Source organism: Rhinopithecus roxellana, chromosome 1 (genome assembly GCF_007565055.1).
Source record: "Rhinopithecus roxellana isolate Shanxi Qingling chromosome 1, ASM756505v1, whole genome shotgun sequence".
NCBI classification, from domain to species: domain Eukaryota; kingdom Metazoa; phylum Chordata; class Mammalia; order Primates; family Cercopithecidae; genus Rhinopithecus; species Rhinopithecus roxellana.
Window position 1 is genome coordinate 114,673,001 of NC_044549.1, and position 17,910 is coordinate 114,690,910.

A 17,910-nucleotide genomic window follows, 5' to 3' on the forward strand; every position below is an offset into this window, starting at 1 on the left:
GCCGGGCGCGGTGGCTCAAGCCTGTAATCCCAGCACTTTGGGAGGCCGAGACGGGTGGATCACGAGGTCAGGAGATCGAGACCATCCTGGCTAACATGGTGAAACCCCGTCTCTACTAAAAATACAAAAACTAGCCGGGCGAAGTGGCGGGCGCCTGTAGTCCCAGCTACTCGGGAGGCTGAGGCAGGAGAATGGCGTAAACCCGGGAGGCGGAGCTTGCAGTGAGCTGAGATCCCGCCACTGCACTCCAGCCTGGGCGACAGAGTGAGACTCTGCCTCAAAAAAAAAAAAAAAAAAAAAAAAAAAAAAGAAATCAATCAGATGAAACTAAATTACATACAGAAGAACAGTTATAAGAATGATGGCTTCCATTTCATCAGAAACATTGGAAGCCAGAAGGCAGTGTCATAGTGTCTTTTGTTTTTTTTTTTTTTTTTTTTTTTTTTTTGTTTTTTTTTGAGACTGAGTTTCACTATTGTTGCCCTGGCTAGAGTACAGTGGCGTGATCTCAGCTCACTGCAACCTCCACCTCCCAGGTTCAAGTGATTCTTGTGCTTCAGTCTCTCAAGCAGCTGGGATTAAAGGCATGTGCCACCACGGCTGGCTAATTTTTCTATTTTTGGTAGAGACGGGGTTTCACCATGTTGGCCAGGCTGGTTTCGAACTCCTGACCTCAGGTGATCTGCCCACCTCGGCCTCCCAAAGTGTTAGGATTACAGGTGTGAGCCACTGCCCCTGGCCTGTCATAGTATTTTTAAAGCGCTGGAATAAAACTGTCAACCACTATTCTATAGCCAGCCTTCAAGAATGTAAGTAAAATAAAGACATTTTCGGATTAACACTACAAATCTCTGAAAGACATTTTTATACTTGCACTGGTAGAAATATTGAAGAGAAATCCTCAGGTTGAGGGAAATGACCTTGTAGGGTAAAATGAAAGTAACAGAAGGAATGAAGGTCATTGGAAATAGTAAATATAAAAGGGCATATGTTTTTTCTTCTCTTCTCTTAATTTCTTTATGTGTATCTGTTCAAGACAAAAAAACCTTAGCACTGTGGTGTGGAATATATAGTGTGTGATATGATATGTTTGACAACCAAAGAATGGACACATAAATGTAATTACACTGTTGCACATACCTATACAACACATGGAGAAGTATAATATTAACTCTGAGTAAATTTTGATAAGTTAAACATTCATATTATAATCCCTACAGAACCCATTAAAAATGCAGGAGTTATCACTAAAAGCGAAAAGATTAAAATAGAATACTAAAATTATCCAACTAACCCAAAGAAGGCTGGAAGGAAAAATAGATGGAATAAAAGAAAGGTAAAACAAATAGAAAAAAATAGTAAATCGCACATTAAATCCAAGAAGATCAATAAATATATTAAATGTAAATTACTAAATACTCTGATTAGAAGACAGTTATTGTTAGAATGTGTTGAAAAGTCGGACCCAGCTTTATGTTGTCTATAAGAAAGCACTTCAAATACAAAAACCAAGTTGGTTGAAAGTAAAAGGAAAAATATGAAACTTCATTAAAATTAAAACTAATGCTCATAAAAAGACATGGTTACAAATACGAATAGGCAACCTACGGAATGGGAGAAAATATTCACAGAAATATCTGGTGAAGAACTTGTATTCAGAATATACAAAGAACTCATACAACTCAATGATAAAAAGATACAGATTCTAGTAAGTATAAAAATTGGCAAAACTTGGGACACTTCACAAAGGAAGATATGAATGGCCAATAAGTGCATGCAAAACTACTCAGTATCTCTCATTAGTCATCAGGGAAATGCAAATTAAAATTACAGTGAGATGCCATTACTTACCCACCATGTTGGCTAAAAAACTGACAACATCAAGTGGTAGCAAGGATGTAAAGCAACCAAAGTGTTCCTACTCAGAGAGGTGTAAAATGATACAGCCACTTGGAGAAAAGTTACAGTAGTTTTTCATGAAATTAAATATTTACATCTACTCTTGGCCCAGCAGTTGCAGTCCTGGGTATTTATATAAGAGAAATGAAGATACATGTACAAAAAATGTGTACAAAACTGTTCATAGCAGCTTCATTCACAATAGCCCAGACTAGAAACAACCCATCAGCAGGAGAATGGGTGAACAAATTTACATGGAGCTGTAAAATTAAACTCATCTGATGCAGCTGGAAACCATCATTCTCAGTAAACTATTGCAAGAAAAGAAAACCAAATACTGCATGTTCTCACTCATAGGTGGGAATTGAACAATGAGATCACTTGGACACAGGAAGGGGAACATCACACACCGGGTCCTATTGTGGGGAAGGGGGGCGGAAGGATAGCATTAGGAGATATACCTAATGTAAATAATGAGTTAATGGGTGCAGTACACCAACATGGCACATGTATACATATGTAACAAACCTGCACGTTGTGCACATGTACCCTAGAACTTAAAGTATAATAATTAAAAAAAAAAAAAAACTCATCTACGGGGAAGTTTTTCAGAAAAGTAGTATAGAGAACTGGCAGGATGGGGAAGGATGCACAAATTTAGTGGGAAATGGATTCTGTATCATCATAGGAGTGTGGTTTACACAGGTATATCCATTTTTCAAATTTGTACAGCTAAGATTTGTTCATTTCAGAGTATGTGAATTTATCTCCCAAAAACCTATAAAATAATAATAAAACAAGCTGGTGGTGGGGAGTGGGTAACAATATAGATAGAATAATAGAATGATAATTATTATAACTGGGTAATGGATATGTAGGAGGATGTTATATTATTCTACTTACTTTGTATATACTTGAAATTTTTCATTAAATGGAGATTTAGAAATTATTCCAACCTCCATTTTTATAATACATTTTCTTAAATTTAGAAGTTTAAGAATTATTATACTCTGTGTCAAAGAAATATTCCATTAAATTATAATTATTTTAGTTTCAGTTCAGTTTTTGTTATTTACATTCCAGTAAAATTAAATTTAGAACTTCGTATTAAAATAATTCTTACATTATTTCTGCCAACCTATAGGTACATGTGCAACCTATGAGTACAGATGCCTGAAATGTTATTTGTCACCTATTAAATGTGATTAGTTTTCGGTGGCTGAAACTAGGGATTTGGGGGTAGATTTTTACTTTCTTCCTTATGCCTTCCTGTACTGCTGAAAATTTATAAATGTATTATTTTTACAAACCAAATTTATTCTTAAAACTTATTAAAAAATATATATTTATATTTATAAATATAATTTACATGTTATATATATATATATATATAACATGTAAAGTTTTCTAGTAATGAGAGCTGTCTATATCAACTAATTCAAATTTTGTCCCTGGGTATTTACTAAATACCAGTGCCTTGAGGAACCCTCACATCTCTATGATTATTTGAGCCTACAAGCTTTCTGAATGAGTGCAAATTCAAATGTTTTGTCTTCCTTGTCTAAGAAAAAAAAAAAAAAAAGAAAAGAGGCCCTGAGTCCACTTCTCCCCTCTCTTGTGTTGATATGCTATGTCAGGTAACGGATGTGTGTGTTGGGGGGTTATATATGTAACCATATTTTTAAGAGAAAATGTAAGCGCTTCTGCCATTGCCTTTATTTACTGTACTCTCACTAAAGATCCCACATTCCTAATCTTCACATGGTTGTATTGCTGTAACCTACGTAAACTTGTGGGCTTTTTTCCTTGTTTAATACTTGAAGGGGATCAGTATTGTGGAGGACGCCTTGACAGACCTTCCGGCTCTTTTAAAACCCCCAACTGGCCAGACCGGGATTACCCTGCAGGAGTCACTTGTGTGTGGCACATTGTAGCCCCAAAGAATCAGGTGAGATTCCCTGGAAGTGTAAAGAAAGCATGCATGTGTGAATTGCCCAGACAGTGGGAGGGGCCCACGAACTCTCGAGAGCCTCCGGTTGTGGGGTCTATTCGAGAGCTAAGGGATACAAGAAGAGGAAGGCTCCTGGACACAGGTATTTCTTCATGCGAAAACCCCAGATTTATTTATTTATTTATTTATTTATTGAGACAGAGTTTTGCTCTTGTTGCCCAGGCTGGAGTGCAATGGTGCGATCTCAGCTCACCGCAACCTCCGTCTCCTGGGTTCAAGTAATTCTCCCACTTCAGCCTCATGAGTAGCTGGGATTACGGGCATGTGCCACCACGCCTGGCTAATTTTGTATTTTTTTAGTAGAGACGGGGTTTCTCCATGTTGGTCAGGCTGGTCTTGAACTCCCGACCTCAGGTGATCCGCCTGCCTTGGCGTCCCAAAGTGCTGGGATTACAGATGTGAGCCACCGCTCCCGTCCTAGCCTTTGCATTTTTTGACTTGCAAAGTCATGGATTTAATTTCCTGCTATATAATGACAATTTTCAAAACAGTTTTAAAAATACAAATGGTAAGCAAATGCCACATAGGATTGTTTAACCCTGCAGTGGATATTATAAGCAGCAGCAACTAACTGTGGGAGGATAAAAATCCCTGGGTCCATGGACATTTCAGGTTACCATTTGCTCACATCACAAACCCATCATGTCCTGGTAATAGTTATCCTAGTCACTAAATCAAAAAGTGTGGATGCTTTTCCTTAACAAAGCCAGCAAAAACAAGCCACATTATCTCTTCAAAGAAACAAGCTGGTCTGCTTTAGGGTGTTTTTGGTTGTCATTTAAAATAAAATATGTGCAGATTCCCCACAAAAAGCTTTATTCATTGTTCTAAAATAATCCACAGAGAGGGTCAACTTTTCTAGTATTTATTAATTTGTGGTTACATACACAATTTTTACCCTTTCTGGGAACCACTTTCACATATTAATTGCAGGAAAGAGCTTAGCATAGAAACAGATGAAATCTACTTTGTGGACCATTAAAGATAACTTTATAAAAATTATTACTATTAGAAACACTATAGACTTTAATCCAAACACTATGAGGTAAACATTATGATATTGTTTTTAAAAAACTTTTCTAAATTGACCTTTCATATGGCTTGCACAGATACCATTTGTCATATATTTCTTTTTTTCATAGAAAATTATTTAAGCTAATATACCATGCAAGTTAGTGATTTGAACATATGCACAGATATAAACACTGATCATAATCCCAAAACTTGGTTTTATTTTTAAGAAGAAATATATGGCCATTTATTTAATAATGGAAGATTTTATAAGTCTGTCAAATGTTTTATAGTTTAAAGTAACTTTAAAAATTGTGTTTCTGAAACATTTAAACCTTTATGTATTTCTTGAAATTGTATTGATCATTTTCTCTGTCACATTTGTAAATATATTTGACCAAATAATTCCAACTTAATTATACTTGCAGATTATGGTTAAGCATCTCTTTCCCATTGTTCTTCCCTTTGATCATTTATATTTTAAGTTTGATTTTTATTTTATTCATGTGATTTTTGGCTTCAGTCAATTGAGTTCTTAATCATTGTGTTTGAAATCACTGGCAGTTTCTCAAAGGAGAGAAATATAATGGGAAAATTAAGTCCTAAATAGTTTCTATGCAAGGGAATTATTCTACTGAAGGAATTTTATTGGAATTTTCTTCTATTAAAGAATTGCTTTACCTTCATTTGTTACCATAGTTCTTTTCTTTTTCTTCTTTACTTTTTAAAATCTTCTCTGCAAAAACTTTTGTGACTTATTTATTTATTTTGAGACGGAGTCTCGCTCTGTCGCCTAGGCTGGAGTGCAGTGGCGCGGATCTCCTCTCACTGCAGACTCCGCTTCCCGGGTTCATGCCATTCTCCTGCCTCAGCCTCCTGAGTAGCTGGGACTACAGGCACCCACCACCACGCCCGGCTAATTTTTTGTATTTTTACTGGAGATGGGGTTTCACCGTGTTGGCCAGGATGGTCTTGATCTTCTCACCTCGTCATCCGCCCACCTCAGCCTCCCAAAGTGCTGGGATTACAGGCGTGAGCCACCACGCCCAGCCTTTGTGACTAATTTCTAAGTAGAAAAAGTTCGCCAATTTTTTTAATAACCTGGAAAGCATTTTATTAGTAAGTGGTGAGAAATCACTGGACCCAAAGAGGAAATATTTTAATACAATTTAAAGCCGCGTTAAGTATGAATAAGCATTATTCACCTATCACTGGCACTGACTTTTTAAAAGGTAGTTCAGTATGAAGATATGCAGCAATTATGTTCAAAGCCAAAATTACCTTTGTGTCCATCTGTGATGCTGTTGCTATTATCATCTTCAGCTGGAGTACTGTGTGTGAGTCTTCTTTAGCTAATAGGAATTAATGCCCTTTATCTTCCCTGAAGTAGCAAGGAGGGTTCTTGCTCACTTGCTGCCCAGCTGTCGTAGGTAATAATAAATCCAGTGAGATTTCTTTTCATTCACATGTTGGAAATGTTCTTTTAAACATCTGCTTGTATGGGGAATGATTGATTGCCTATTTAATCAAAATTTCCTATTCACTTGAATAATTTAGGACACTATTATTGGTACTAGTGCAAAAAATTGAGAAATACTAAAAACCTAACACTGACTTTGTAGATCAGTGCTCCTATGCAACTTCTTCAAAAATAACCACACCCTGATTAGGCTGTGCACGGTATCACACATTTCAAACATACTTCAAGAAGACACTGCTGTCAATTCCATTTCCCTTAATAATTGGTCCTGAAAATTTGACTCCTTTACATTGGATAGAAATGTCAGTCTCCTTCCCTCAAAAGAGCAATAACTCTATCCACTCAGCTCACCCTCCTACACATATATGCACACACACTACTACTCCCTGACATAGACTAATATAAGGAGCATCTTAGATAATACTTTTTATTTCTATTAGCTTCTATTAGGGTATATAGACTCTTTTCCCACTACAACACACATCCAATTATCCAATTACAGTCTTGTTTTTCTCTTTTTCTTTTTTTCTGCAACTTTATTGAGTATAGTTGACAAGTGAAAATTATATATATTTACTGTGTGCAGCATTGTATTTTGATATATGTATACATTGTGAAATGATTACCACAATCAAAGTAATTAACATATCCACCTCAAATAGTTATTCTTTTGTTTGTGTGTGGAGGGTGGTGGTAACATTTAAGATTTACTCTTGGTTGGGCATGGTGGCTCATGCCTGTAATCCCAGCACTTTGGGAGGCCGAGGCAGACAGATTACTTGAGGTCAGGAGTTCGAGACCAGACTGGCCAACATGGTGAAATCCTGTCTCTACTAAAAATATAAAAATTAGCCGAGTGTGGTGGCGGGCGCCTGTAATCCCAGCTACTCAGGAGGCTGAGGCAGGATAATTGCTTGAAGCCGGAGGCAGAGGTTGCAGTGAGCTGAGATCATACCACTGCACTCCAGCCTGGGCAATAAGAGTGAAACTCTGTCTCCAAAAAAAAAAAAAAAAAAAAAAAAAAAAAAAGTACTCTCAGCAGTTTTTAAGTTTATTATACATTATTGTTGACTATAGTTACCATGCTGTACAATAGATCTCCAAAACCAATTATAGTCTTAAAGTAGGTTGCTAGCATTACATAATGTTCCCATACTTTTGTAGCTGTAAGTGAACAGAATTCTTAACTTTAATATCCTAACTAGAGTTGATCTGAGTTTGAGATGATCTTTTGGAAAGATTACAATTAAAAGCAAAAGAATACCACAGTTTTTTTTTTTTCTTTAAACTAAAGAAATATGCAACAAAAAGCACTTAAACATAATGCATACTTTTTTTACAAAGGAAAATTGTAGTATCCTCCAAATCTGGGGAGAGGAAGAATTCCATTTGAGGTTATTCAACAATGCTATTAATATTTGACACTTCTATTGTGCTTTCTCTAAAGCTTATAGAATTAAAGTTTGAGAAGTTTGATGTGGAGCGAGATAACTACTGCCGATATGATTATATGGCTGTGTTTAATGGCGGAGAAATCAATGATGCTGAAAGAATTGGAAAGTATTGTGGTGATAGTCCACCTGCGTAAGTAGCACCTGTTTATGTCATTAATAGTTTTATGGCTCTCAACTTGTTTCTTCTTGTTTCCCAATCACGTTTATTTTCTGGAAAATTTTATGTTGTTGTTGTTTTGTTAAATTATTGGGTCCTCTATTAATCAGTTCTTGCACTGCTGTAAAGAAATACCTGAGACTGGGTTATTTATGTATAAAAGAAGAGGTTTAATTGGCTCAGGGTTCTGTACGCTGTACAGGAAGCATGAGGCTTCTGCTTCTGGGGAGGCCTCAGGAAGCGTACAATCATGGTGGAAGGGAAAGAGGGAACACACACATCACATGGCCTGAGTAGGAGCAAGGTTGGGGGGAGGTGCCACATGCTTTTAAATGACCAGAGAGCAGAGAGCTCACTATCGCAATGACAGCATCAAGGGGGATGGTGTTGAGCCAGAGAAACCGCCCTCATGATCCAGTCATCTCCCAGCACACACGCCCCTCCTCAACATTGGGGATTACATTACATTTGGGCAGGGACACAGATCCAAACCACTACAAGTCTCATAACCATGGAGTCAGCACCACCAACAAAGAATAGCCAACCCAGACCCTGAGACAACATTAACAGGAGTGTCAACAGCCAAACAGAAGCAAGTAAAGCTGGTGATACCCCAGGGTAAGATGCAGAGCCAGGTACCTGGATACATCACTGCCCTGTAAGAATGAGATAAGCATCAGGGTGGAATGGGAAAATGCTGAAAACAAGATAAAACAAAAACAACCAGGGGGCTGAATACCGGGGATCCAGACAAGGAAACCCAGAAGTTTACAACAAACCCAAATGATTTTACCTTATCAGAGATCTGTCCTGGACTGTTTGAGGCCTTATGCCTCCCCCTCACACTGCTATCCAAATTTTTGCTAAGTGGACCTTGAAGGTACCATGTATTTATTCAACAAACATTTATGGAGCCAAGAGTTCTGCCACTTAATAACTGTGTGACACTGAGCAAGTTACTTAACTCTGCTGTATTCTGGTCCGATATATAACTGTATTTTGGTGCAAGGTATTTCACAACTTCACTGACAATATTAGTAAAAGCAACAGCTGAAATTACTGCAGCTTGCCTTCAAGTCACCATTATGCCAATTTAAATACCCTTTTCTATCTGTTGCTTAAACATAATTAGATGATATGCATCACTTGATTTTATATGCATTACTATGATTTTTCATTGACATATTTGAGTTAAAGGAGGGTATTTTTCTATTGCAATTCATTTACATTTACATTGATAATATTAAGAATGTTTTAATACATACAAGATAGTAGTTATAATTTAAGCATAACCATACCCAAATTTGGTTTACAGATGAATATATTGGAGAAGGGCCTATTTCTAAGCTCCTAGATAATTATTTTCCCATTGCTGCTGTAACGAATTGCCACACATGCAGCGACTTAAAACAGCACAAATGTATTCTCTTACACTTCTGGAAGCCAGAAGTCTGAAGTCAGTTTCACTGTGCTAAAGTCAAGGTGTCGGCAGGGCTGTTTCCTTCTGAAAGCTCTGAGAGAGAATCTGTTTCCTTGGCTTTTTCCGCTTCTAGAGTCTGCCTGCATGCCTTGGCTTGTAGCCCTCTTCCTTCATTGGCAAAGCGTGTCACTTCAGTCACTGCTTCTGTTTCCTCTTCTTAGTCAAATCGCCCTCTTATAAGGACACTAGTTACATTCAGGGCCTACCTAGGTAATAAAGGACACTCTCCCCTTATGGAGAGTCTTACTCACATCTGCAAAGCCCCTTTGCCATATAAAGAAACATTTACAGAGTCCAGGGATTAGGATGTGGACACTTTTGGGGACCACCACACCCTATTGAAAGCCAACACATTCATCTATGTCTTCCTTTGGACCGCCTCCTTTTTTCCCTTGAAACTTTCCTCCATTAATTAATCCTCCTCTTTTTCTTCATGTTTATCCTCTACCTCCCTTTTTATTCCTTCCCCATAGCCTATAAACCTAAGTTCTCCCAAATTTAAAAAAAAAAAGTTATAAATTCTGTTGACTCTGTCCTGCTCTAGCTTTTCTTCCATGTCTCTCCTCTTCATATCCAAATACCTTTAAAAAGTAATTTCAAGTTGCATTTTCTAGCAATATGTAAGATAAGATATCCTTAAAAACTTTTCATAAACACTAAGCAATGTTCCTTAAAGTTTAAGAAAAAATTCTGAAAGCATTGCTGAGTTGGCAACAAATAAGAGAATTCATCAGAGGTCAAAAGTAGTAGGAAGCCCAAAGCCAGAGAGAGAAGCACATGCTGAAGGTGGCAGCTCCCCCAGGGCATGTGCCAGTTCCTGGAGGCCTAGCACTTCATTCTAGCAGACCGTGCTTGCGGACAAGAGACAAAGCTCGGGATCCAGGCAAGGGGAGTTCGGAGCAAAGACCACAGCATGTATAGAAAAGGGACCCAGAGAAGGTGACACCAATATAAGTAAGCTAACTTTCTCTCTTCCTTAAGGGAGATAGGGAAAACTGGCTGTTTTTGCTTTGGCTTTTGGTGAAGGAAAGGATAGTCTCCGATGAGAATTTCTAACCAAAAACCAGCCAACATTTGGGGTTAGATTTACACTACCTGACTGTCCCCAAAAAAACAGGTCAAGAATTTAGTTTAAAGCTTCCAAGTTGATAATATCCACAGGAGCTGACAGATGAAAACACAAGTCTCTGGAAGAATGCATCTGAACTTAAGCTTCAGAATCCTTATAAAGTTTCAAGGAATGTAAACTCCCAATCAAAAAATCACAAAACTGAATGGAAAGCCAAGATAAACAGAGTCAGTAGAAACAAACAGTATAATCAGACCCACAGAGATTATATATCTTAAAATTATTAGATACAGAATGTAAAATCATTGTGCTTAAAGAAAGTCAATCAATAGCCTACAAAGTACAGGCCATTGAAAGTATGACTAAGAAACAAGAATCTTTAAGAAATGATCAAACAGATTTAATAAGGAACCAAATAGAATTCCCAGAACAGAGACGTAATAATTTAAAACAAGAAACTTAGTACTTGTGTCAAATAGCTGATAAGACAGTTACAGAAAGAATTAGGGAACTGAGAAATATGTCTTGAATGAATTCAGTCTTAGAGATTCTGAAGGAAATTTGATAATATACCAGCAGACCCTCACTGCATCCTCATGTACTGGACGCAGAAAGATAATGATCACAGAATAAAGGACTGACATGCTAAAGGAAGCATTCCAAAGAAAATTTGAGCATAGGGTGAAGATATTAACTTTATAATATGCTAAAGAAAATGTGGATGTTAAATTTGGAATGACCTCTGAGAAAAGTAGAAATACGGTCTTTAACTTGCAAAACAGTGGAGGGAAACATGAAGTGACAAAAAATTCAGTGCAAAAGAAAGTAAGAAAAGAAAAAATGAGAAATATTTTCAAAAGCATGACAAAACAGGCGTGGTGGCTCAAGCCTATAATCCCAGCACTTTGAGAGCCTGCGGTTGGAGGATCAATTGAGCCCAGGAATTTGACACCAGCCTGGGCAACATGGTAAGATACCATCTGTACAATTTTTTTTTTTTTTAAATTAACTGGGAATGGCGGCATGTACCTGTAGTCCCAGCTACTCAGGAGGCTGAGGTGGAGGATCACTTGAGCCCTAGAGATCGAGGCTGCACTGAGCTATAATCGTGCCACTGCACTCCAGCCTGGGTGACAGAGCAAGACCCTGTCTCAAAAGACAAAAAGCACAAAATAAGATGGTAGAAATGTATCTACCTTCTAGATAGATATACAGGTATATCTATAAATATACCTGTAATCAATATAAATACAAATGGACCAAATAATTAATAGAAAACAGTGTTATGCTAAATAACAAAACAAAGTCCAGTTATATGTTGTTTACAAGACACATCCCCCAAAATAAAAACAGAGAGTTTGAAAATAAAAGGATATAAAAATGATTAGAAGCAAACACTAATTGAAGGAAAATTGGCATAGCTTCATTGATATCAGGAAAAAATCAATTTTAGGCAGAAAGCATTACCAGAAATAGTTGCTATATAAATGATAAAAGATCCAGTTTATCAGGCAGGTGTAGTAATTGTAAAATTGTAAACTTGTAAACTTGTACATAAGATTATATGAAGCAAAAAAATTTAAAAAATTAAGAAAGGCAGACCTACAAAGTTTATTATTATAGTTGATATTTTTAACACATCTCTTTCAATAATTAACAGATTAACTGTTAATGAGAGAAAGATGGGAAATTAGGAGGTAGAAGATTTGAAAAACAATGAACAGGCTTGGTCTAATAGACAAATAGAGAACACTACATCCAGCAACTGGAGAAACTAGTTTTTTCAAGCAAAAATGGACACAGGAGAAAGAAAAAGCCATATTTGCCAAATGATCACTAAAGAAATTTAATCAGTAGTTAAAGGTTTTTCTGTCAAGGAAGGAAAAGTTCTGACAGATATTTGAGATACAGACATTTCTAATACTGCACAGAATCTTCCAGAGAAAAATAGTGATTGTTCCACCTCTAATTATATAAAGCTAGTATGAACCTGACACCAAAAACAAGGTAAGGACAGTACAAGAAAAGAATATTAGAGACCAGTCTCATTTATCAGTATGATATAAAAGAAATCTTGAAACAAAATCTTGGCAAGCCAAATTTAGCAATGTATGAAAAAATACTCTGTGACTAGGAATTCAAGGTTGGTTTGAATTTAGAAACTTAATTAATTTAACTTTGTACCTTACCAGATTAAAGTGTGACTTGTGGACTTATAATGGAAACATCATTTTATTCACAAATATTTTTTCTTAAATAGCTTGAACTTAAAAGTTTATATATTTTAAACATATATTTTTTAAAAGCACTAAAAATGTTGCTCAGGAATAAGTATAAAAATGTGCCTTAATAGGGAAAATTATGAAACCTTGCTAAAATATATTTTAAAAGACCTAAATAAATGGAACTATATACAATGCTCATGAGTAGGAAGACTCAATATCATTTTAAAATATTAAAAATGGTTTTCCATTAAGCCTAGCAATCTAATTCTAAAATGTGCATGGGATTGCAAGGGGATAGGAAGAAGGGGGCAAAAGTAAAACAGTTCTGAAGGAGAAGAACCTGGGAGGAAGACTTGCTTTACCATGTATGGAACCTTATCAGAAAGATGTTGTAATTAAGACAGTGTGGTTTTAAAAGAGTGATGGGCAGACTGGCTAATTAAACAACAAGGAGATGCCAGAAACATATCCACATATATCTGCGGATTGGGCCTGTCACAGAGAACCATCAGTCAGCAGGAAAAGGATGGCCTCATTGAAAAATGGGGCCTAGACTATTTTTATTCATATGGAAAAATGAAATTATATTCATAGCTAATATCACACAAAAAAATCAATGACAGATGGATTAGAAACTTAAATGAGAAACTTAGATGAGAATTTCTGTTCATCAGAATATACCTGAAATAGAGGGAGAAGAAAAGGCACAGATGGAAACATATTTATAACATACATTTGACAAAGGCCTAGGTTCCAGAATGTATTAAGAAATTCTAAAAATTAATAAGGAAAAGATGACCACCCAGTAGGAAAAAAAAAGGGGGTAAAAGACATGAAAAGGCATTCCCAAAAGAAGAAAGCTGCATAGTGAATAAACCTTTGAAAGGTGTGTAAATTGGTATAACCACTTTTGCACCGCAAGACATATACACGAATGTTCTCAGCAATAAGGTTTGTAATGAGGGTGGGAAAGAGTAAATAGCCCAATGTTTATCAACAAGAGAATTTTAAGATTGTGTTATAGTGCACACTATATAGCAATGAAAACAGTGAATGAATCTCATAATGTTGAATTTTTTTTTAATATGTTATAAAAAACAGTTATAATGTTGAATGAGCTTTTTTTTTTTTTTTTTTTAAATTATAAAAAGGCTGAGCGTTGTGGCTTATGCCTGCAATCCCAGCACTTTGGGAGGCTGAGGCGGGTGGATCATTGAGCTCAGGAGTTCAAGACCAGCCTGGGCAACATGATAAAACCCTGTCTCTAAAAATACAAAGCAATTAATGTCACCTGGTAGTGCATGTCTGCCTGTAATCCCTGCTACTTGGGAGGCTGAGGTGGGAGGATCCATTGAACCTGGAAGACGGAAGTTGCAGTAAGCCAAGACCATGCCACTACACTCCAGCCTGGGCGACAGAGTGAGACCTTGTCTCAAAAACACAAAACAAAAACAAAAAGAAAAGAAAAATGCACCCCATACCCTTTCATTTATGACGTTTAAAAACGTGCAGACCTATACAACATATTGCATAGTGATGCATATGTGTGTGATAAATCTATAGCTAAAAACAAGAAAATGAGAAGCACAGAATTCAGGGTAGTGGCTGCCTCCACGAGGGTGGAGGAGGGGCGGCACCGGCAGCCACTGTTGAGCCTCACTCATTTACCAGGGGTTTGACTGGAAGAGCTTGGCTGCCAGCTCACCGACTAACACTTTTATCCAGAGGAATATTTTTCACAGTTAGAATACTTCTGGATTAGAGCAGTGCAGAAAATGAGAAAACCTGTTTGGGGAGCTTTTCCCTGTTAAAATGTGAACAGGAGGAGCACTGGGGATAGGTAGACGGCACCCCATCATACTTGGTTTGATTCACTGTAGATCAATGCCATTAAGAATTCTGTTCAGAAATATTGATTACTCCCCAGCCATGTGCTGGGCACCTGGAATACAAAGATAAATTAAAACTGCAAAGATAAGTACTGGGAGGGAACAAAACAAAGCAGATAAGTAAATTGGCTAATGAATGTCCTGAGTGGGTTTCTCAGTTCTTTGGCCCAGTCTGGACAAGTGATTAGGGAAAGCTTTTGAAAGGAGACTGTGCCTCTCAAAGATGAGTCTTGAAGGAAGAGTTGGAGTTAGAGAGAGCAGAGAGGACAGGCTCATCTCAAGCAGAGGTAACTCCATTAATAAAGATACACAGGAGAGATGTATGTTATTTCTGCAGACAAAACCTTGAGTTGGGGCCTCTACAGAGATGAGGCAGGAGGGTTGAGTTGGCTTCTGTGTGCTGCAGAGATGGTAACGCTCAACTGAATTTAGGCCAGGCGTGACAGGACCGGAGGCTCTAGAACCCCCGTCCTAGACAAGGTGAGCAGGGAGGCTAGTTTGGAGGCTGTTGCAATGGTTCAGGTAAAGTTGAGGAGGTGGAGAAGGGTGGTAGAGATGAAGAGGAGGATGTGGATCAAGAAATATTTAGGAGGCAAAATTGGCAGGACATGGTGTTTGGTTGGCTGTAGTGACTGAAGGACAGGATGGCTATGGAATGATAACTGAGCCAGCTAACAGTAACTGTCTCTATACGACATGAAACAGCATCTTAGTCCGTTCTTGGAATTTGCCAATGTAGAGCGGATCTAAGTGAAATTTCCTCTTGTCTGCCTAGTGATTTATAACAATTTGCAGATGTAACATGGCCCCCAGTACATTTGTGGCACTGTGGTTCTGTCACATTTATCCTAAAGCTCAGTTGCAACAGAAAAAAAATAGGTCTTTGTTCCTAAAATACTCTTCCTTGAGAAAATTCAGTTTCCAATATAGCACCCCCAAAGTTAATTCATAGAAAAGGCAGTAAATGATCATATAATTATAACATTGTGTCTAGAAGGCTGACCTGATTGAGTCTCTCCTTTGCTGCTTGTAAGTGCTTTTTTTGTAATTTTATTTAAACAAAATTAACATGTTTTATTTGTAATTGTAGGTGAGAATTGTGTTTAGTGCATTGTTTTTATTTATTTAATGGAAGTGTTTTTCAAAAGCATGATAGAATATTTTCATGAAAGGCTTGAATCTCAGAAGCATTATTTAAATAACCTGATCACTTTTGTGGCTGGAACTGTCTTTGTCCATTTTGTGTTGCCTATAACAGAATACCTGAAACTGAGTAATTTATAAAGAAAAATAATTTCTTTATTGTAGTTATGGAGGTTGAGAAGTCCAAGGTCAAGGGACCACATTTGGGGAGAGCCTTCTTGCTGGTGGGGACCCTCTGCAAAGTCCCCATGTGGCACAGGGCATCCCATGGCAAGGGGGGCAGAGAGTGCTCACTCAGGTCTCTCATCTTATAAAGCCATCAGTCCCACTCCCGTGATTACCCATTAATCCATTAACCCACTTATCCATTAATCTATGAATGGATGAATCCATTCTTGAGGGCAGAGCCCTCATGACCCAGTCACCTCTTAAAGGTTCCATTTCTCAATACTGCTCCACTGGGCATTACATTTCAACATGTGTTTTGGAGGGGAGAAATAGTCAATCCATAGTAAGCTATAAATGTAGATCACAAAGCTCACTTTTTGATTCATCCCATCCCCTGGATCAGAAGGTTATATTCAGGATGGACAAGATCATGCAGTGTTTCTAACTGGTTGGGTCAGGTAGATCTACCCTCTCTGCCACCCAACCCCACTCAGCATAGCTGACAGTAGGAAAAAAAAAAACAAAAGAGGTGCCTTATTATTTGCTGTCCACGATGCGTAAGAAGTGATTGGCTGAGAAGATGTCTCAAAAAGGTGTTCAGTCAAACCACTGGGTAATTCATTTAAATAACTTGTTAACTTTTTTCTACTTCTGAATTAGTTTTTAAACAGAATTCATCAGACAGCATTTTTTTTTTACCATTGTGTAAATAACAATAGCAAACCTTAAATGAAACGATCTTGTGTAATATAGTAATCCCCTAAGATTTAAGAGAGCTTTCGAGCCTCAGTTATCATTTCCACTTAATCTTTAGTGCCAGCTAACCAGGAAGCTCCTAAAATTAGAGCTCTTAATCAGTGATGCCATTCATGAACACCAAAACAGATTCATCACTTTCTTTTTTTTCCTTTGCAGCATTTTGCTAATGGAGATTATAATAGAAATGTTTCCATTTCAGGCATACCTAAGAACTGCCATTGAAAATGAAATGGTAGTCCTTTGCATGGCTTTCTTAGCCCAGAGTGGATAGAAAAGATAATCAGCCCACTGAGTTAATCCCTCGGCTATGTCCTTACAGGGTGTGGGAATTTGTTCACCAGATTTGTCCATTTTATGCTCTGTAGCCAACATATGGCAAACCCAGGCCAGCTTGAACGCAAGAGTCTTAGTTCAAAGAAACTGCCTTTTCCCAATCAGGCAAATCATGAGGTGCTTTTTGAAAACCAGCCATGTCCCAGTGTCTGCCACAGTCTCTGTGGCAGGAGTTATCTGGTCCTGGGTTCAAGTTCTGACTCTCCCAACATACTAGCTGTAGGGCCTTGAATAAATCACTTGAACTCTCTGAACTTCAGTTGCCTATTCCATAAAAAAGAGATAAAAATAGGGTTGCTGTGAAGGTGGAATGTGACAATTCACATAAAGCACAGTGCCTAGCTGAGCAAACACTCAGTAAATGTTAGCTATTAGAATTGGTATTTTTAAGCGTTTTAACTTTTAAGTTTAAACAACTGGTAATTCTATTGTCAGAAGTGAATGGAAAACTAGAACATTTTACATTTTCAGAGAGGCATCACTTTTAAGTATTTATATATATGTTTAAAAACACATTTTTCTTTTTTTAGGCCAATTGTATCTGAGAGAAATGAACTTCTTATTCAGTTTTTATCAGACTTAAGTTTAACTGCAGATGGGTTTATTGGTCACTACAAATTCAGGCCAAAAAAACTGCCGGCAACTACAGCACAGCCTGTCACCACCACATTCCCTGTAACCACAGGTAAGTTTTTCTGTTTGGAAGTTTGTGGCAAAAACTTTAGGAGTATAAGAATAATTCTTTTAAAGTAGAAAAAAAATAAGAGAAAGATAATTGAAATTAAAGTTAAATAGGATGAAAGCTTTGGTAAGAGAATAATATGACTGCATT

At 37.3% G+C, this 17,910-nt stretch overlaps 1 protein-coding gene across 1 annotated transcript in view; it reads left to right on the forward strand.

Annotated features, from left to right (window-relative positions):
• The window catches only part of PCOLCE2 (procollagen C-endopeptidase enhancer 2), an 81,427-nt gene that overhangs the window by 51,430 nt on the left and 12,087 nt on the right, over window positions 1-17,910 (forward strand). The window contains exons 4-6 of the mRNA XM_030929329.1: window positions 3,723-3,847; window positions 7,849-7,985; window positions 17,609-17,763. Coding sequence (XP_030785189.1) covers window positions 3,723-3,847; window positions 7,849-7,985; window positions 17,609-17,763 — 417 coding nt within the window. The remainder of the gene's footprint in view (window positions 1-3,722; window positions 3,848-7,848; window positions 7,986-17,608; window positions 17,764-17,910) is intronic.